The sequence below is a fragment of the Zophobas morio genome, unplaced genomic scaffold (genome assembly GCF_036711695.1).
Source record: "Zophobas morio isolate AGI-343-1 ecotype UQ-CSIRO unplaced genomic scaffold, CSIRO_AGI_Zmor_V1 ptg000008l, whole genome shotgun sequence".
Lineage (NCBI taxonomy): Eukaryota > Metazoa > Arthropoda > Insecta > Coleoptera > Tenebrionidae > Zophobas > Zophobas morio.
The window spans coordinates 7,208,461-7,229,950 of record NW_026972113.1 but is presented as its reverse complement, the minus strand read 5'-3'; the positions used below and the strand labels follow the sequence as shown (position 1 = coordinate 7,229,950).

The 21,490-nt window shown below is 33.8% G+C and overlaps 1 protein-coding gene across 1 annotated transcript in view; it reads left to right on the top strand.

Annotated features, from left to right (window-relative positions):
* The window catches only part of LOC135124812 (uncharacterized), a 177,505-nt gene extending 156,282 nt beyond the window's left edge, over positions 1–21,223 (top strand). The window contains exon 7 of the mRNA XM_064050034.1: positions 20,654–21,223. Within this exon, the coding sequence (XP_063906104.1) occupies positions 20,654–20,724 (71 nt within the window). The 3' untranslated portion in view covers positions 20,725–21,223. The remainder of the gene's footprint in view (positions 1–20,653) is intronic.
* Positions 21,224–21,490: the final 267 nt, after the last annotated feature.

The following is a 21,490-nucleotide window of genomic DNA, read 5'->3' as shown; positions in this document are numbered from 1 at the left end:
CACATTTTTATAAAAGACGATTGGGACTCCCGAGAAGGTTTTACATTTTTATAAAAGACTGTTGGGAACCCTGAGAAGGTTTTACATTATAAAAACAAACTTTTGACGGCCCCGACAAGGTTTTTACATTTACATTTACATTTTTAGAAAAGACATTGGGAGCCCCGAGAAGGTTTTACAACTTTAAATGAGATATCTAGGACTCCCGAGAAGGTTTAACATTTATAACAAAGACAGTTGGGACTCTGAGAAGGTTTTCCATTCTTAAAAAAAATACATTTAGGATCCCAGAGGTTTTTAAAAAAGACACTTGGGACCCCTGAAAAGTTTTCATATTAATAATTAGACATTTGACGCGCCCGAGAAGGTTTTACATTATAAAAACAAACTTTTGGCGCCCCCGACAAGGTTTTTACATTTTTAGACAAGACAACTGAGAGTCCCGAGAAGGTTTAACATTTATTAAAAAGATAGTTTGGACCCTGAGAAGGTTTCCCACTCTTGAAAAAATACATTTAGGACCCCAGAGGTTTTTAAAAAAGACATTTGGGACCCCTGAGAAGGTTTCATATTAGTAAGTAGACATTTGACGCGCCCGAGAAGGTTTTACATTATTAAAGAAGACGATTGGGACCCGCGAGAAGGTTTCACATTTTTATAAAAGACGATTGGGACTCCCGAGAAGGTTTTACATTTTTATAAAAGACTGTTGCGAACCCTGAGACGGTTTTACATTATAAAAACAAACTTTTGACGCCCCCGACAAGGTTTTACAACTTTAAATGAGATATCTAGGACTCCCGAGAAGGTTTAACATTTATAACAAAGACAGTTGGGACTCTGAGAAGGTTTCCCATTCTTAAAAAAATACATTTAGGATCCCAGAGGTTTTTAAAAAAGACACTTGGGACCCCTGAGAAGGTTTTACATTGTAAAAAAAACTTTTGGCGTCGCCGACAAGGTTTTACATTTTGAGAAAAAAAAATTGGGAGCCCCGAGAAGGTTTTACATCTTCAAAAAAGATAACTAGGTCTCCCGAGAAGTTTTAACATTTATAAAAAGGACAGTTGGGAACCTGAGGTTTCCCATTCTTAAAAAAAAGCATTAGGACCCCAGAGATTTTTAAAAATGACACTTGGGCCCTGAGAAGATTTTACATTAGTAAGTAGACATTTCACGCGCCCGAGAAGGTTTTACATTATTAAAGAAGCCGGTTGGGACCCCCGAGAAGGTTTTACATTTTTATAAAAGACGGTTGGGAACTCTGAGAATATTTTACATTATAAACACAAACTTCCCCCCCCCCTGACAATTTTTAGAAAAGACAACCGGGAGCCCCGAGAAAGTTTTACGTCTTTAAAAAGATAATTAGGACTCCCGAGAAGGTTTTACATTTTTATAAAAGACCGTTGGGAACCCTGAGAAAGTTTTACATTATAAAAACAAACTGTTGGCGCCCCCGACAAAGTTTTTACATTTTTAGAAAATACTACTGGGAGCCCCGAGAAGGTTTTACATCTTTCGAAAGATAATTAGGACTCCCGAGAAGGTTTAACATTTATAAAAAAGACAGTCGGGATCTTGAGAAGGTTTCACATTCTTAAAAAAATACATTTAGGACCCCAGAGATTTTGAAAAAAGACACTTGGAATCCTTGAGAAGGTTTCATATCAGTAAGTAGACATTTGACGCGCCCCAGAATGTTTTACATTATTAAAAAAACGGTTGGGACCCCCGAGAGGGTTTCACATTTTTAGAAAAGACAACTGGGAGCCCTGAGAAGGTTTTACATCTTTAAAATGGATAACTAGGATTCCCGAGAAGGTTTAACATTTATAAAAAAAGTTATTTGGGACCCAGAGAAGGTTTCCCATTCTTAAAAAAATACAATTACGACCCCAGAGATTTTTAAAAAAGACACTTGGGACCCCTGAGAAGGTTTCATATTAGTAAGTGGACATTTGACGCGCCCGAGAAGGTTTTACATTATTTAAGAAAACAGTCGGGACCCCCGAGAAGGTTTTACATTTTTATAAAAGGCAATTGAGACCCCCCAGAAGGTTTTACATTTTTATGAAAGACCGTTGGGACCCCTGAGAAGGTCTCATAATAGCAGGAAGACATTTGGCGCATCCAAGGTGTTTACATTTTTAGAAATGATAATTGGGACTCCAGAGAAGGTTTCGCATTAAAAAACAGACATTTGGGGTCCTGAGACGGTTTTACATTTATAAAAAAGGCGGTTGAGACCATTCAGAAGGTTTTATCTTTTTAAAAAAGACCGTTGAGACCCCTGAGAAAGTTTTACATTCTCAAAAAAAATTGGCGCCTCCGAAAAGATTTTACAATTTTGAAAAAGACAATTGGGACCCACGAGAAGGTTTTACATTCTAAAAAAAGACTTTTGATTCCCTGAGAAGGTTTTAGGTTTTTAGAAAAGACAATTGGGAGTCCCGATAAAGTTTTACATCTTTAAAAATGATAATTGGGACTCCCGAGAAGGTTTCACATTCTAAAGAAACATTTGGCACATCTGAAGAGGTTTTTACAATTTTAGAAAAGACCATTGGGACTCCCGCGAATATTTTACATTTCTAAAGATGATATCTGGGACTCCCGAGAAGGTTTCATATTAAAAAAACAGATATTTGGGGTCCCGAGAAGGTTTTACATTTATAAAAAAGACAGTTGATACCCTCGAGAAGGTTTTACATTTTTCATAAAGACCGTTGGGACCCACGAGAAGGTTTCACATTCTCAAAAAAAAATTGGTGCCTCTGAGAAGGTTTTACATTTTGAAAAAGACAATTGGAACCCCAAGAAGGTTTTACATTATAAAAAAAAACTTTTGACGCCCCCGACAAGGTTTTCACATTTTTAAAAAAGAAAATTGGGGGCCCCGAGAGGGTTTTACGTCTTTAAAAAAGATAATTAGGACATTTTTGAAACAGACAACTCGGCCCCCCCGAGAAAGTTTTACATTCTTAAAAAAAATATATTTAGCGCCCCCGAGAAGGTTTTACAATTGTAAAAATGACAATTGGGACTCTCGAGAAGGTTTCACATTAAAAACAAGACATTTGGAGCTCCCGAGAAGGTTTAACATTTATAAAAAAAACAGTCGGGACCTTGAGAAGGTTTCACATTTAAAAAAAAATTGGTCTAAAGAGTTTAGACAGTACTTCCCTCGCTGTCGGAAACTTGACGACTGCATGCCTATTGTGTTTTTTTTCTCATTACATTTTTGTAGTGGGAATTTAAAAAAAAAATGCGATGACGTCATCAACATTTTTGCAAGGACACGTATATCAGTTGGGATAGATGTAGTGTAATACTAAGAATAAAATTATTATATTCTCAAATTTTCGGGAAAATGAATTGGGTCGTTTGAATATTGATTTGTAATAATCAATAAAATAACGAAACAATTTACTCACGTATACTTACGTATCAGAGGCAACTGAAAATTGTGTATGTATAAACATTGTTAATTTAAGATGACAGGCGTAACAGCATACGTGAGAGCCAAACACAGAAACTGTAAACAAAACGACCGTCGGTTTTATTGCTTCGACTTCCGCTTATTATATAAAACATTGGGTTTTATTTTAATTCTTGACGGTGAAATTCACAATTGGTTGATTATAAACATGTCTATTTCACATTCGCGGAATCAAGTGAGCGCATAAAACAAATGCAGGTCTGTAATGTTAAAGTCGATGTAAATAAGCGTGCTACCCTTATGTTTCAACCGAGTTTTTCCTTTAACAAATTTTGTGTCTACCAAATTGGGTTGGTTGGGGTGTAATACTAATAATAAGTGTTGCCTTTAATTTAATCAATAAAATAAATTGACTTCATTAATTTTTTTGAACCACCTCTTAAGAAAATCTAAAAAATATGAATGGAATGATAAATCACAAGTACAAACTCATCGTATTTTTTGCATTTTAGATAGGATTTATTCAGCAAAATTTAAGGGTGACGTCATCAATTTTTTTAGGAGGGATGAACAAATACATTTTGAACAAAAGTTTACCATGCTTATAATAACTTTAAAATATTCCCAAGATTTCAAAGCATTCGGTTTTGTAATTCCTGATTAAATCGATAAAATAAATTCACGCCTTCATTAATTTTTTTGAGTCACCCTGCATATGCAAATCCAAAAATATGAATGGAATGATAAATCACAAGTACAGACTCATCATATTTTGTACATTTTAGATGCGATTTATTCGGAAAACTTTTGAGCTGACGTCATCAGTTTTTTGTAGAAGATAACCAAATATATTTTGACTAAAAATTTATTATGCTCTTTATAACCTTAAAACATCTGCAAGATTTCAAAGCATTCGGTTTTGTAGTTCCTGATTAAATCAATAAAATAAATTTACGCATTCATTAATTTTTTTGAGTCACTCTGTATATGCAAATCCAAAAAATATGAATGGAGTGATAAATGACAAGTACAGGCTCATCATATTTTGTACATTTTAGATATGATTTATTCGGCAAACTTTCGAGCTGACGTCATCAAGTTTTTGGAGGGGATAAGCAAATATATTTTGACTAAACATTTATTATGCTCTTTATGACCTTAAAACATCTGCAAGATTTCAGAGCATTCGGTTTTGTAGTTCCTGATTAAATCAATAAAATATATTTACGCATTCATTAATTTTTTTGAGTCATCCTGTATATGCAAATCCAAAAAATATTAATGGAGTGATAGTTCACAAGTACAGACTCATCATATTTTGTACATTTTAGATATGATTTATTCCACAAACTTTTGAGCTGACGTCATCAAGTTTTTGGAGGGGATAAGCAAATATTTTTTGACTAAAGATTTATGATGCTCTTTATAGCCTTAAAACATCTGCAACATTTCAAAGCATTCTGGTTAGCAGATTAAAAATTAAATTTCAAAATGTTGTTTTATAATTTTGATTTTTTTTCCAAAAATCTGGACGTTTCGGGTGAAAAGTCGATTCAGAGTTGTAAACTACATGTGTAGGACTATGTTATTTTATACAATTGAAAACCCATTTACTATGTACAATTTTGAAGTGACGTCATCGCTTTAGTGGTGGGGATGATTCGACAAATTTTGGTTAGCCTTTTACCATCTACATGATATTCTTAATATAAGTACAAAATTTCACAACAATCGGTCGAGTACTTTCGGAGATTATCTGTCTAATAAAAATCCGTGACAACAGACGGACAGACGGACAGACGGACAGACGGACAGACGGACAGACGGACAGACGGACAGACGGACAGACAGACGGAAATGGGAGACCTATTTCTTCGTCTTCTAGGGGTCATGAAAGATCGAGAAAACGTAAAAGTAGAGAGTCGGCCGACGGACTCGATTACAATACTTCCTTTGCTTACGCTCGGGAAGTAAAAATTGGTCTAAAGAGTTTAGCCAGTACTTCCCTCGCTGTTGGAAACGTGACGACTGCATGCCTATTGTGTTTTTTTTCGCAGTAGATTTCATATATTTTTTTTTGAGTTACCCGGTATATGCAAATTCAAAAAATATGAATGGAATGATAAATTACAAGTACAGACTCATCATATTTTGTATATTCTAGATAGGATTTATTCGGCAAACTTTTGAGCTGACGTCAACAAGTTTTTGGAGGGGATAACCAACTATATTCTGACTAAAGATTTATGATGCTCTTTATAACCTTAAAATATCTGCAAGATTTCAAAGCATTCGGTTTTGTAGTTCTTGATTAACTCAATAAAATATATTCACGCATTCATTAATTTTTTGGAGTCACCCTGTATATAGAAATCCAAAAATTATGAATGGAGTGATAGATCACAAGTACGGACTCATCATATTTTGTACATTTTAGATATGATTTATTCCACAAACTTTTGAGCTGACGTCATCAAGTTTTTGGAGGGGATAAGCAAATATTTTTTGAGTAAAGATTTATGATGCTCTTTATAGCCTTAAAACATCTGCAAGATTTCAGAGCATTCGGTTTTGTAGTTCCTGATTAAATCAATAAAATATATTTACGCATTCATTAATTTTTTTGAGTCACCCTGTATATGCAAATCCAAAAAATATGAATGGAGTGATAGATCACAAGTACAGACTCATCATATTTTGTACATTTTAGATATGATTTATTCCACGAACTTTTAAGCTGACGTCATCAAGTTTTTGGAGGGGATAAGTAAATATTTTTTGACTAAAGATTTATGATGCTCTTTATAGCCTTAAAACATCTGCAACATTTCAAAGCATTCTGGTTAGCAGATTAAAAATTAAATTTCAAAATATTGTTTTATAATTTTGATTTTTTTTCCAAAAATCTGGACGTTTCGGGTGAAAAGTCGATTCAGAGTTGTAAACTACATGTGTAGGACTATGTTATTTTATACAATTGAAAACCCATTTACTATGTACAATTTTGAAGTGACGTCATCGCATTAGTGGTGGGGATGATTAGACAAATTTTGGTTAGCGTTTTACCATCTACATGATATTCTTAATATAAGTACAAAATTTCACAACAATCGGTCGAGTACTTTCGGAGATTATCTGTCTAATAAAAATCCGGGACAACAGACGGACAGACGGACAGACGGACGGACAGACGGACAGACGGACAGACGGACGGACAGACGGACAGACGGACAGACGGACAGACAGACGGAAATGGGAGACCTATTTCTTCGTCTTCTAGGGGTCATGAAAGATCGAGAAAACGTAAAAGTAGAGAGTCGACCGACGGACTCGATTACAATACTTCCTTTGCTTACGCTCGGGAAGTAAAAAAACTTTTGGTGTTCCCGACAAGGTTTTAGATTTTTAGAAAAGACAATTGGAAGGTTTCATATTGTTTTAAAAGACAGTGGGGGCCCTCGAGAGGGTTTCACATTCTTAAAAAAATACATTTGGGACCCCCGAGATTTTTAAAAGACAGTTGGGACCCCTGAAAAAGTTTCATATCAGTAAGAAGATATTTGGGGCGCCCGAGAAGGTTTTACATTACAAAAAAGACAGTTGGGGTTCCAGAGAAAGTTTCACATTCTAAAAAAAAAAAAATTTGGCGCTCCCGAGAAGGTTTTACATTCTTAAAAAAATATATTTGTAACCCCAGAGAGGGTTTAACATTTATAAAAAAGACAGTTGGGACACCCGAGAAGGTTTCGCATTCTAAAAAAAAAACATTTGGCGCCCCCGAGAAGGTTTTAAATTTTTAAAAAAGATAATTGGGACCCCCGAGAAGGTTTCACATTTCTAAAAAAAATTTTCCCAGGTTGTTTCGACAGAACCTGAAATACAATGAAACAGCCAGCATTTTCGTGCTGAGTTTTTTCTTTACACAAATTTGTGATGAAGTCACCTGTTTAAGCAAATCTCAAAATGTAATCGCAATGATAAATCACAAGTAGAAACTCATCATATTTTGCACAATTTGCGTAGAATTTTGAGATGACGTCATCAATTTTTTGAGGGAACAAACAGATAGATTTTGATTAACAATTTACCATGCTTACATTAACTTTAAAACGTCTGTAAGATTTCAAAGTACTCAGTTTTGCAATTCTTGATTTATTCAAAAAACTAAATTGACTGATTCATTAATTTTTCTGAGTGACCCTGTATAAGGAAATAAAGTGTGGTTGTTAATTTGATCAATAAAAAATTGATCAAAGACTATAAGTGTAATCCAACAAATCCAGCTGTTTAAAAAGTACATAAAATTAGATTTTACGATTTTCGTTTTGTGATAACCGCTGTAAAGTAAAAACCAGAGACATAAATAAGACCCCTTGTCCTTCAGCAGCAGGTAATAACAATCTGAAGCTCAAGGGTTTATTTATGTTCATACATCGAAAGAATGTCACGTAGGAAAAAAACAACACTAGGATTATTAATTAAACCACAATCGAACAAAATGTCCGAACGTGTATTTATATTCTACACATTTCCGAGAAAATGGAGTGACGCGTTCTTAATTTGACCAATAAAAAATATGTGATGACGTCATTAAAATGGATAAATCTTGTCACAACGTTCTAGCAATGCAAGAGAAAAAAAGGAAAGACCAAGTTCGGCATCGTACAACAATCGCAATACCGCAGGTCGTCATTATGTCAGGAAACGTAGAAACCGTGTCGGGAATAAAACGTTATTATACCTTGCAAATGTTTTTGCGAAAATTTGAACGTTTAGGTAATATAGTGAGCATCTAAAGAAAAAAAACGAGATTGTAATGTTACATTTTGTGTCGAGATTGGTGGTGGAGTGAGCCGCAGGTAGAGCACAGATTAGCAAATAATTCCGCCACACTATCCACCTTTGCGAATGTTAATCGTGCCTGAAACGGCAAAACGGGTTGTTTCGATGCAAGTCTCGCCACCATTTTGCTTCGAGCTCTTAAAACGTATTTAAAACTTTTAATCACTTTTTAAAAGCAGCGTTTCATTAACTGCTCGATGTTGTTTAAAAAGTTTGAATCACTGTAATAATTTCGTGCTATTGCCTTTTGTAAGCCCCTCATCACTTTCGGGATCAGTTCATCGCCTAATTGGTGTTTGCCGAAATTTCGCAAACGGTCGGTCGTGCCGGAAGTGGCATGCTGTTTACGGCGTGTTATTTAGCCGGGCTTAAATTCGGCCGAAAAATTTTCGAGTTTCCGTTAATGTAGCTCGTCCGAATCGCTTTGTCAAAAAATTGTTTAAGCGGTTAGGCTAAATAATTCCATTAGGGCCCCGCCGCCCTCCCGCCTTTTAATTTATGCGTAGTCGTGTAATGCTTTTATTTAACAAAAACAAAATACCTCCGAGCAACGCGCCGGCGAGGCCCAATTTGTGCCGTTTCCCCCGCTATTGTTTAATTTAATTTGACGCATTTGGCTCGCCGGCCCCGGCGAAATAAAAATTTTACAATGCGAAGCCGCAGCTCTTGTCAAAATGCTTGTACCTTTCTGAATATTAAAAATTTCAATTTCGCTGTCCATCCCACCGACTGCGCCAATCTCGATCGGAATCTCCACCCGCGAACCAGCCAAAAGTTGGATGTTTCTTTGTCGTAACTGCGTGTTTGCTCAAGAGATGCTCGAAGTTGGGTTAATTTCGTATTTTTGTTTACTTGAGCGGTATAATTGTTTTCTCAATGCGAGATGAAATATTTTCTTTGGAAATTAACTGCGATGTAACCGCAGCGTGCTTTGTTCTGGCCATGAATAAACAAAGTTTCAGAGTTTCGCATAAATATTGACTGTAGGAAAATGGCAAAAATGCCTGCTGAGGGGTCTGACTTGACGTCCTGATAAAATAATACGTCAATTCGGTTCGGGGCTCGTTAGAAATACGGCGATTCTTTATCGCGGAGAAAACATGTGACAGCATCATTGTCATGCAATTTATTCCCAGGAATGACACGACGAGCCAGCGCATAAATTTAATTTCGTGATTTATGAATAGAGCGGGGAATCGCTAGGGACGAAAATAATTAAGCAAAGGAAGTTTTTTTTCCAAATAACTATATCATTTTATCAAACAAAGCAAACACCTTCAATTTTGCACGACTTCACAGCTTCGGTGGAAATAAACTTTGGCAAAAAGTACAACGACGTAATGGAATTGTTAATTTAAAGTACGCCTCCATTATTTTAAAGCAGAAAATGTAGATTTTTATATTAAATGCGCTGTAAACTCGTACTTTAAAACCGCTGTATAATTTAGTTAACAAAATAACATTACATTTTTATGCTTTCACATAATGGCCTTAGGGACGTGAGCTTCTAAATCTGCGAAGTTTACGAAGTCCTAAATTTCGAGCAAATGGAGGTAAATGAAAATGGACGCGTATTAATTAAAAGAAGCGGATTTTTGTTTAATTAACGTGCACGCACGTAAGCAGCCCACCGTATTTACAAAACGAATTTTAATTGTTTTCGACTTTATGCGAATACAACTAGCGTCCTATTGTGGGGGTAGACTGCCAATAATTGAATTTTCAATACAATTAAAATGCAATTAGGAATACAGTTGTGTATATGTTGATGGAGTTAATTAAATTTTTTATTAAATCGACTTTAGTTACAAATATAATGCATTTTTCAGGAAAGTCCTAAACACTAATTTTGAATTGAATTACACTTTGTTATTTTTAGTTAGTTAGTAAATTAAATGAACACAATTAACATGTAGCAAAGGATTGGATACGAAATTTATTAAAATAAATAAAATGAAATAATAAATGTGCTCAAACGAATATTCAAAAGCACTGACATAAAAATAACGTGAATACATAGCTTTACAAATTTTACAATAAAAGGACGGGGATAATCTGCACAATATGATTGTTGCTGAAATACGATTTCATGATGGATGGTTTTGTGGGCTTAATGAAATATAAAATTACGCATTAAATATTTAATTACAAGTTGAATTATTTACTATTTGACTTTGTCTGCGTTAATTATTTATGTATCGATCGTTGTCAAATTTTATCCCTGTTGTACGATTATATTGTCGATGGTAAAACCCCAACCAGAATTTGTCTAACCACCCCCACTCCCACCGTGACCCCGCCACCTCAAAGTTTTGCATAGTAAATGTCATTTAAATTTTATCAAACAACATATTCCTTAGTAAAGTTAATCAGTTAATCTCGAATTGTTCTGCACGTAAATACGCCTCCCACTTTTTACGTCCGCCTCATTCGCCTGCTAATCCCTCCGAAATTAATTAACCCAATCAGCCCCTAAGCGACTCTAGGCCGATTTCACCCCGTCGGATCCCAGGAAATGGTCTGCCATCTCTCCATCACAAACTTGGTCTAGGCGGCGTTATCTAGTTCAGAAGTGACATTAAGGTAGCGGAAGTATAATGCGGCGAGCTTACTGTACTCCGTTCACGTTTGACAGAGCTACCAACTGTCTGTATTGGTTTCTTCTCGGGGGAAATCATCCCAATTTTTGTCTTTTGAGGGCGATATTTATACCGAATGCAGAGCGTAATTGAATTTCTTTGACAAGTGACATGACGTAATGAAAAATACATGTATATTCCTGCTGTTGGTGGATTTTTTCTACTGTGGAAAAGTGTCGGGGGTAAAGCAATTATGAGTATGAAAGTTTGACGGCTGCAGATGCAGCTTTTGTAATTTTGTTCGAGTAGTTGGGACATGGTGAGAAATTTAATTATGCTGCGGAGGGGACGTGGGTTTGATGTAATTTAATGGACTTTAGTAAAAACTATTGAACACGGGAACCCGAGGTGGAGACAAGGACGAGAATTAATTATTTGTTTGTGAAAAGCGCGAGTTAATTAATATATGTTTCAACGCAACCGGTTATGGGTGCACCAATAGCTTACTTATTAAACGGCATCAATGTATTTTTCCATTTTCTGTGACATCCTTTACATTTTTAGGACGGCTTAAACTTTTAGAGCTTCATACATATTTCCAATTTATTTCAGTAATAACACATGCATTTTACGATTGAATTTTATATTATTTCGTCCTATATTTTAGTCATACGAAAGTGTGGACACCACGGACTCGCCTGTGGTGGCACTGACAAAAAAATTCTTGTCAAACAGATAATTTCAACCACCTCGTATCGATTTCCAGCGAACACACACGATCCAGCATCGCTCTGTCGTTTATATTTCGACCATCTCCCCAGACACTTTAATACAGAAGCAGAAAATTTGATCATGGAAGTGCCTCCGAAAAATAATTCGCGATTATGCCGGCTCCATCGAGCCCCCATTTGGACCCGAGTGCGATATTTCGGTCGGATATCGTCCTAATCTGAAATCGTTTTTCACTTACTCGAAGACAAGGATCCCTCAGGAAATAATAAAACCCCCGAAAATCCTTCGGATTTAGCACATAAAAACACAAGAGGAAATCTGAATATGAAAGATCAAGCAAAAAATTTAGTTTAACACTTAGTTGGGATTCAAAAGCAACATTTGCGCAGCGAAAGTGGAAACCTGGAGGAAGCGCGTCGTGTGCTAATACTGCCCTGGCGAATCAGGGCGTTTTAAAAAATTAGCTGTATTTCGAACTGAAAGAAAAGCGGGTGCGGAAAATTGTCAGATTGAAAGCTGATCTGAAAAATTAATTAATGCGGATTCGCTGGGGTCGCGAAATATGTTGTTGGTTTTACAATGCTGTTTTATTTGAGCGCTATTCGGTTTGATTATTCACGGTTTCTTTGTACACGGCTTCATGAACATTTTTACGGCGCTGGTGTGTTGGGAGGGCGATAAATTGTCACTAGCTACATTTTTTAAATTTTATTTAGTCCAGTTTTGGTTATTTTGGGCTTTAATGAAAGCGCTTGTCCTGGACGTATTATGTTGTTTTTAAGAGTTTTGAAATATTAGTTTCTTTTTATTGTAATGAATTAATTTTAGTAAAGGGCATGTAAAGTGATAGGCGGCACGCATCCATGACTTTTTTTCGTGGGGGTATTTGAAGAATCGCGTTTATATCAATATTGGAGACTAGAGGAACGCAAACGTAACGAAATTTCTAGCATTGGTCCAGAAATTCTCATTAACTCACTACAAAATTTTATTCTTGACTGACTTGACTCTAGTCCTGGGGCCCTGAGTGAAATTTGCCCCACATGGCACAATGCACTATTTAACTCACTTCTGTTTCTATCGATTGCTTCAGCAGTCTCTTTCCTTCGGATCTCCCTTCTCATCCAGATCCGTAATAAAACCATGCAACATAATGCCTTCGGACATTTTAAGGACAGAGTAGCTGGGTGTTAAGAGCACATAAAGTGGGGTACTTTATAATCATTATCTGAGAAGCTCGCGGACTGGGCAATTTTACTTATTCACAGGATGGGAAAGCCTGTTTATCTCTGTCTCCATCTTAACGCTAGCGTGGAGAACGCTGACATAAACAAGTGTTTATTCTTTTAGTTATGCTGATACGATTCAGATCTTTTCACGTAATGGCCCTACTATTTATGGAGCATAAAGATAAGGCTTTCGTAAATATTCTATGTACACTTCAATGCTCATAACCGGAGCTTCTTCTCATCCGATGCCCAATTTCTGATTTTAAGTCGTCGCGAGGTGAAAGTAAATTCGCGTATTGACGTCCTCGTGCATGGAATAAGATGGAAGGTTTTTGTTTACCGGTGAAAAATAAACTTTTTCACTGGAATATCATAAAGTAAGCGAACTCGCTTGCGGAATTGAATTTACGATATTCTTAAACGAATTTCGTGCAAGCTTTTTGAATCCTTTGAATGCTCGCTAGATGCCTGGGATGGTTGAACAAGCCGAGCTAAACGTGCCGGAGTAAGAGTATTTGTTTATTTTGTTCGAAAATTCTAGACGGATAAGTGAAACGCAGTTTATTAAAATTTAAAGTTTGTCGCGATGCAACTGCGAAGATTCCGATTCCAGTGTTCTATTTACATTAGATTTACATGCGATTTGCTGTTTTCGGTTTTCAAAATGAGGAGAATAAACAATTATTGTCCGGCTTAGAGGCTGTTAAGTAAAGAATTCCAGTAATACGTCTGATTGGATGAGTCCATAAAAAGTCTTGGAAAAACCTGTCCGCATTAGTAGAAAAGGTCGGTACTTATTTAACTGCTTGCTGCAAAAAACCAACTGTATTAAAATTGTATTAAAATTAAGATTAAAATTTTAAAATGTGCATAAAAATGCATTTAGCATTTAAATATGCAATAAATGCAAAAAAGTAATGAAATATGCAGAATATGCAAAAATATGCATAATACGTTAATTAAGTTTATGAATTCGTATTGAGGAGTCGCTGCGTTTGGCTCTTATGGTGTTGTCAATATATTTTAAGAATGTAATATCTCCATTATTAATACACCTATGATTATGAAATTTTAAACTTAACTTGTCATTAACTTTCACTACATAACTGCGGCAGCAGTTTTTTTTTAACAATTTATTATCATATATTTTTTAAATTTTGTTGAAATTTTTGCATCACGTATTTTAAAAAATCAATATTTCAGTTATTTATGGAAATTTTGTAACGCGGTTGTCACCACTGTTTTCAGGTTGCAATACTTTAGAAATCTTTCTAGGTCTATTTTTGACTTTGTTTGTTGGGGCTGAGATATAGTAAAAATAAAAGTTAGCAACTTTTATGACACAAGTTTTTTTTACTGTGTATCGTTTCTAACAAAAAAATCGACGATATATCTGGTATGATTTCCGGAGTTTTGTAAGCTGAAAACAATGTTGAAAACCGTGTTCTGAAATTTAATTTAATAATTGAGATATTTATTTTTAAAAATACGTGAGTTTTGTAAGCTGAAAAAAGTGTTGAAAGCCGTGTTCTGAAATTCCTCTTAATAATTGAGATATTTATTTTTAAAAATGCGTTATGCAAAAATTTCACTAAAATTAAAAAAAAATATATATGATCACAAATTGGTTTTAACAAAATTGCCCTTGCGTTATATATAGAAAGTTATGGACAACATATATGTATCTAAAATGTCCATACCATGAAAATATACCGAAAATTCAACTCAGAAAACGTAGCGAGTGGCCTTAAACCGAAACATGCACAAAATTGCCGAGATCAAAAAAATTTGACAAACAAAATATTTTGACTCCGTACGTGTGGTTTATCAATGGCTCAGAAAATTACTGAAGAAGCCTATCTGAAATTATCTGAAAAAACTTGAACGTACTCGCTGCTTTCGCATTCTAAACGTTCTTTTTAAACTCAGGAATTTTAAAAAAGTTCTTAGAAAAGTCCTTTGAATTCAGTTGTAATAATAAACCTCTAGAGAAAAGTCCTTTGCATTCAGTTGTAATACAAACCTCTGGATTAAAAAAAAACACACCCTTAGAATACGATTGAGCTCAGCGAGCACATTCAGTTCTGCTCAATTTTAGCAGTCACCATTTTTACTATTTTTAAAATTCGTTTTTTTGTTGACGCTAAATAAATTTTTTGTTAATAGAATTAATTAAAATCTAGATCTCTAAAAATATGTACATTCAAAAATGCAACTTACCTTAGCAACTACTAGCCCCGCCCACCCGCCCTCTGCTTTCTTAGAGATTATTTTACTCCCCTATTTACCAAAATCAATCTTGTCTTAGCAAGTGTCAACCCCGCCCACCCACCCTATATTTTCTTAGAGATTATATTATTTGCCAAAATCAGTCTGTTCTTAGTAAGAAGTACCCCCGCCCACCCGCCCTTTATTTTCTTAAAGGGTAAATATTTTGTTAAAATCAATCTTGTCTTAGCAAGCACTAGCCCCGCCCACCCGCCCTATATTTTCTTAGCAATTATATCATTTGCCAAAATCAGTCTTATCTTAGCAAGTACTAGCCCCGCCCACCCACCCTCTACTTTCTTAGAGATTATATTATTTGCCAAAATCAATCTTGTCCTGGCAAGTATTGCCCCCCCCCCACCCGCCCCTCTGTTTCCTTAGAAATTATATCATTTGCCAAAATTAGTTTTATCTTAGCAAGTACTAGCCCCGCCCACCCACCCTCTATTTTCTTAGAGATTATATTATTTGCCAAAATCAATCTTGTCTTAGCAAATGCCTGCCCCACCCACCCACCTTTTGTTTTCTCAGAGATTATATTATTTGCCAAAATCAATCTTGTCTTGGCAAGTATTGGCCCCGCTAACCCGCCCCTCCGTTTTCTTAGCAATTATATCATTTGCCAAAATGAGTCTTGACCCACCCTCTCTTAAGGGGAAGGTCCAGTGTATACTGTTACAAAAATATACAAGAGATAAAGTAAATTTATTCGTTTATTCCCTCTCAAAAAATTGTTGACGTCATCTCAAAATTTTTTCAAATATTTCGTTTTTCATTTCCTCAATTTTCAAGTTATTGATTTTTATTTTTCATTTTTTCGATTTTTTAATTTTTATTTTCACGATTTTATTTCAGAATTTTTTGCGTTTTTATTTTCTTAATTTTTTTGATAATTCAATTTCTCGATTTTCGAATTTTCAATTTTTAGATTTTTACTTTTTAAATTCCTCGATTTTTAATGTTTCAATTTTTCAATTCTTAAATGTTACAATTTTTTAATTTTACGATCATTACATTTCGCAATTTGTCGAGTTTTCAATTTTTCAAAATTTAGAATTTTTTTTCATTTTTCGTCCCTCCGTTTTTTTAACTATCGATTTTTTAGACTTATCATTTTTTAATTTTTTTTATGTTACAATTTTAATATTTTTTTAATTTTTTCAATTCTATTTTCAAGACATTTCGATTTTGCTGATTTTCGTTTCCTCAATTTTTCAATTTCTTGATATTTATTGTTCTTTTTCCCGATTATTTAATTTTCATTTTCTCGATTTATATCACAATTGTTGTATTTTTATTTCCTTGTTGTTTTCAATGTTTCATTCGATTCATATTAATGTTTCAGTTTTTTAATTTATCAATTTTTGGAATTTTAAGTTTCCGTTTTTTCGACGTGTCAATTTTTGAGTTTTACCATTTTTCAGTTTTTCGGTTTTTCTATTTTTCAATTTTCAATTTTTCCGATTTCTCGTTTTTTCTGCTCATCAGTTATTCCATTTCTTCGATTCGAATTTTTATATTTCAGTTTTTCGATTTACCAATTTTTATGTTTTTCGATTATCGATATTTGGACTTATCAGTTTTTGAGTTTCACCATTTTTCAATTTTTCGACATTTCCGATTTTTCAATTCTTCTATTTTTCGAGTTTTACCAATCGATTTTTTATTTTCCAAATTTTCAATTTTTCAAAATTTTAATATTTCATATTTCAACTTTTAAAGCCTTGAATTTTTAAGTTTTCAATTTTACAAATTTGCGATTTTTCAAATTTTCAACTTCTGTATTTTTTAGTGTTTAGTTTTTGGATTCCTACTCAATGATCCGAGTTCTCAAATTTTTGATTTTCACTTTTTAAATTTCTCGATTAAATGTTGCAATTTTTGAATTTTAGAATCTTTAAATTTTCCAGTTTTTCAATTTTTATTATTTCAATTTTTCGAGTTTTCAATTTTGATTTTTCAATTCATCGATTTTTCGGTTTTTTGAAGTTTCACTTTTACAATTTTGCGATTTTTGATTTTTCAACTTTTCTATTTTTCGTTTTTTGATGTTTTCAATTTTTCAATGTTTCGATTTAAAAATTTTTCATTTTTTCAACTTTAATTTTTTCAATATTGCGATTATTTGATTTTTCATTTTTCGATTTTTTAATTTCTCAAATTTTCAATCTGATTTTTCAGTTCTCCGATTTTCCACTTTTCAAATTTTTTGATATTTCAGCCTTACTAATTTGCAAGTTTTCATATTTCAACTTTTAAAGCCTTGAATTTTTAAATTTTCAACTTTTATTAGATTTTTTTTGTTTTTAATTTTTGAATTTTTGTCATCCGAATTTTCAATTTTTTGATTTTTAATTTTTAAATTCCTGAATCTTTAATGTTCAAGTTTTCGAGTTTTCAATATTTCGAGTTTTCAGTTTTCCAAATTTTCAGTCTTCGATTTTAATTTTTTTAATTTTTCGATTTTTCAGTTTTACTATTTTGTAATTTTTCATATTTCAACTTTTAAAGCGTTGAATTTTTAAGTTTTCAATTTTACGAACTTGCGATTTTCAATTTTTCAGGTTTTAGATTTTTTAGTTTTTAATTTTTGAATTTCTCAATCATCCGAATTTTTAATTTTTTTATTTTTATTTTTTAAATTTCTCGATTTTAAATGTTTCAATTTTTCGATTAAATGTTAAAATTTTTGAATGCTCCGATCTTTAAATTTTGCAATTTTTCGATTTTTAATATTTCAGTTTTTCAAATTTTCAATCGCTGATTTCTCGATGCCTTGATTTTTGAATTTTTTGATTTTTAGTTTTTAAATTTCTCGTTTTATGATTTCAATATTTCGATTAAATTAAAATTGAAAAATTAAAAATCGCAAAAATGAAAAAGTTTTAAAAGTCAATAACTGAAAATGATTTTTTGGGATTTTCTGGTTTTTAATAGATTTTTTTTAATTTCATAAATTTGTTGGACTTTTGTCGATTTTCTAAGTTTTTTAGGTTTATTCAATTTTTTGAATTTGTTTAGATTTTTTTGTATTTATTTGGATTTTTCGAGTTTGTTCGATTTTTTGGATCTCTTGAATTTTTTGGAATTTTCTGGATTTTCTGGATAATTTTTAATTTTTCGTTGTTTTTGGATGTATTCAATTTTTTGGATAATTATAATTTTTTTATTTTTTTATTTTCTGATATTTGTATCTTTTGATTTTTGGGATACTTTGTAGTGGGAAAATTATCTGTAGAGACAGATTTTTTAAAGTTTCCATTTTATACATTTTCGTTTCTTCATTTTTGATTTTTCAAAATTACTAGTTTGTTATTTTTCTATTTTATTGATTCGTAAAGTTGAAAAAACCGAAAAACTAAAAAATCAGAAAAAAATAGGAAAATCGAAAAACGAGAAAGAAGAAGAAAAAATCAATAGAAAAGTTGAAAAATCGGATAAATAAAAAAATGTTTTGTTTATTTAGAATTGTTTAGATACTCTGAGTTTTTTTGGATTTAACTGGATTTTTTAAGACGGTAAGTCATTTGACAAAATCGATCTCGTCCTAGCAAGTATTAACCCCGCCCACCCGCCCTATATTTTCTTAGCGATTATATAATTTGCCAAATTCAGTCTTGCCTTAGCAAATACCAGCCCCGCCCACCCACCCTCTATTTTCTTAGATATTATATTATTTGCCAAAATCAATCTTGTCTTGGCAAGTATTGGCCCCGCCTACCCGCCCACTGTTTTCTTAGTGGTCACAATCTCAAACTTACATTTTGAAAATAAAAATGTTTACTTCCCAAGTGTAATCTAACGTGATTTTGTGATCGAGTACTTCGGACGACTGGATACTTTCATGTTTTCCTGACGTTTCTCATTTTCATCTGTCTGTCTGTCGCATTTAATAATTTAGATATATCGCCGAAACTACTCGCCCGATTGTTGTCAAATTTTATATGTATTTTAGGAATATTATTTATAAGGTAAAACGCTACCTAAATTTGCCGAATTATCCTTTCCAAGACCATAGACATTAGCAAATTATTTAAATTATATAAAATAAGATAGTCTTGCACTTTTGGTTTATCAATCCGTGTTGAGTTTTTACGGTAAGTATGCAGATTTTTAGGAAAAATTCAAAATTATATAACAATGTTTTACCATTTAACTTTGAAATTGCAAAATCAAGTGCTGTAGAATCTGGCAAAATCATTGGAATCAGGATAAATCGTTAATCAAAATGTATCCGTTTATGCCACCCCCAAAAAATGATGACGTCATTTTCCAATTTTACCGAATGTGCTCTTCAAATTTCTTAGCGTTTACACTAGAGATTCAGTTTTTGAGAAAGTGTGCTTAATTAATTAATTAATTAGTCCTCTCCTCTGGATTGATTCTTCTTTCTTTCTTCCTAGCTAATAGCTGAATTATTTTGACATATAAACATAAACAATCGAGGTTAAGCATGTACTGAGAAAATGAGAATATCTACATTTTTCCCGAGGGAGGTTCTGTCAAAATAACTTTCGACCAATTTTTTTAATAATTTAGCTTCTCAAGTGCAGTAATTACATTTTTTTAATTTTTAATAAAAATAACCATATAAATCTGACCTGACCGAGCGTGACCTGACCCACCATGACGTGACAAGCATCAGGTCACCGCTCTGAGTGTAAAGGAAGTATTGTATAAAATTTCGCGAAGTTCGTTAATAAATTGGGCGAAATTAGCAAATTATATCTAGTTTGGCCACCAGAAAAATATGCAGAAATCCGAAATGGGAAAGAATGTCGTGAGGTAATAATGTTTTTAGTATCTTAGGATATCTTTACATAGCAAGAAATTGTGGTGGGCTGAACACTCAAATTTAGGTTAGCGCATAATTTAAAATTTCGTAACAATCGGGTGAAGTGCCGAGTTTATTTGGCCATTAAATTCGCCAACAAGCAACAGGCAGGAAACGGCGGACCTACTTTTTCATGTTCAAAGAGCTATGATGCAAATCGACGCTTATTTATTCACACTCGTTACGTAAAAACAAACTTATCGTTTTTTATGACCATATAATCACGATTATGAAACTTGTTAAATAATGGGCGAAAAAATCATTTATGTTATAGAATCAAAAACACGCTAGAGCGTTGAATGAGCAGATGTTCATTCGCAGCTAGCGTATTTTTATTTTTATCCTGAACTCGTACCCCAACAAACAGCAAACTAAAAGTTTCCGCTCAAATTTGATCAATATTCCTGTCACATTTATGAAACAATGCTTTCGGACTACTACCACTCATCCACATTTTTATTTTAATAAACACTTTCGTCGTATTTGTGTCCAGAATTTTATTACGAATGTATATTTAAGACATATTGTGTCCTTTTTCATGCAGAAGTTATGGCACTTTGTGCATCTGGGAAATACCAATTAGTTGAAAAAGTTTCGGGCATATCCCATTTCGGTCAGTGGGGTTTCCACCAGAGAATCGCTCGAATTTAGTACCCGACCTGGAGGTAGTAATCTTTGGCCATAAATTCAAACGTTTGCCGATCAATAATTCGGATTTTTGTTGCAGATGGCGGCCAGGTGCAGCGAGGACGAAGGACCCTTCTACTTGTGGCGTTACTCCTCGTGGGTTTACGGTAACAATGAAGCTAAAAAAAGTGTCCGCGACAGTAAATACAATCAAAATAGCATGTAAATACTGATGATGTAAATAACGAATAGGATTGTAATGAATAGATTAAAACATTTTATACCTACGTGAAAATGAGCGGTTTTAAGTAAAATCCTGTATATTAGTGCTAACTGCGTTATTTTTCGAAAGGGTATGACATTGTGATAAACTGTGAAAAGTGTAAATAAAACTTAATCAGTGTACCATAATAGATAAAGTATAGGAAAATATAAATGTATTAAGTAAGAACGTGGTGACGCCACGGACTCTCGGAGGCAAAGTGTTATTCTTCTTTGTTTGGAAGTCGACGGAGTAGTCGACGCTACCTAAATCAAATCTACCATCTGTAGTTACTGGGTGTTCGATCCATCATTATATTGTTGTAAGATGTACTACATATTTGTTACCTATTGTAAAACCCGAGCTAAATAAAGTATTGTTAAAAACGTTCTTTGTGCATTCAGCTAACATTTAGAGCAACCTCGGCTCTGACTGGCTAGTTGAAGGTCAACTTCTCCCTCCCGAGCGCAGAAAGTAGTGTTTTCCAGTTGAAAGTTTTATATTCTTATTTCGCCCCCATTTATCACAACGCATCCCGGAACAACCCCTCGCAAATCCGGCCCGACCCGCCGCTAATGTACACAATGAGGAATTATCTAGTGGACTAAGTGGCAAAATGGGCTTTAACTACCTCCTATTTAGATTTATGCGCCCACCCTTAATGAAAATAAATGC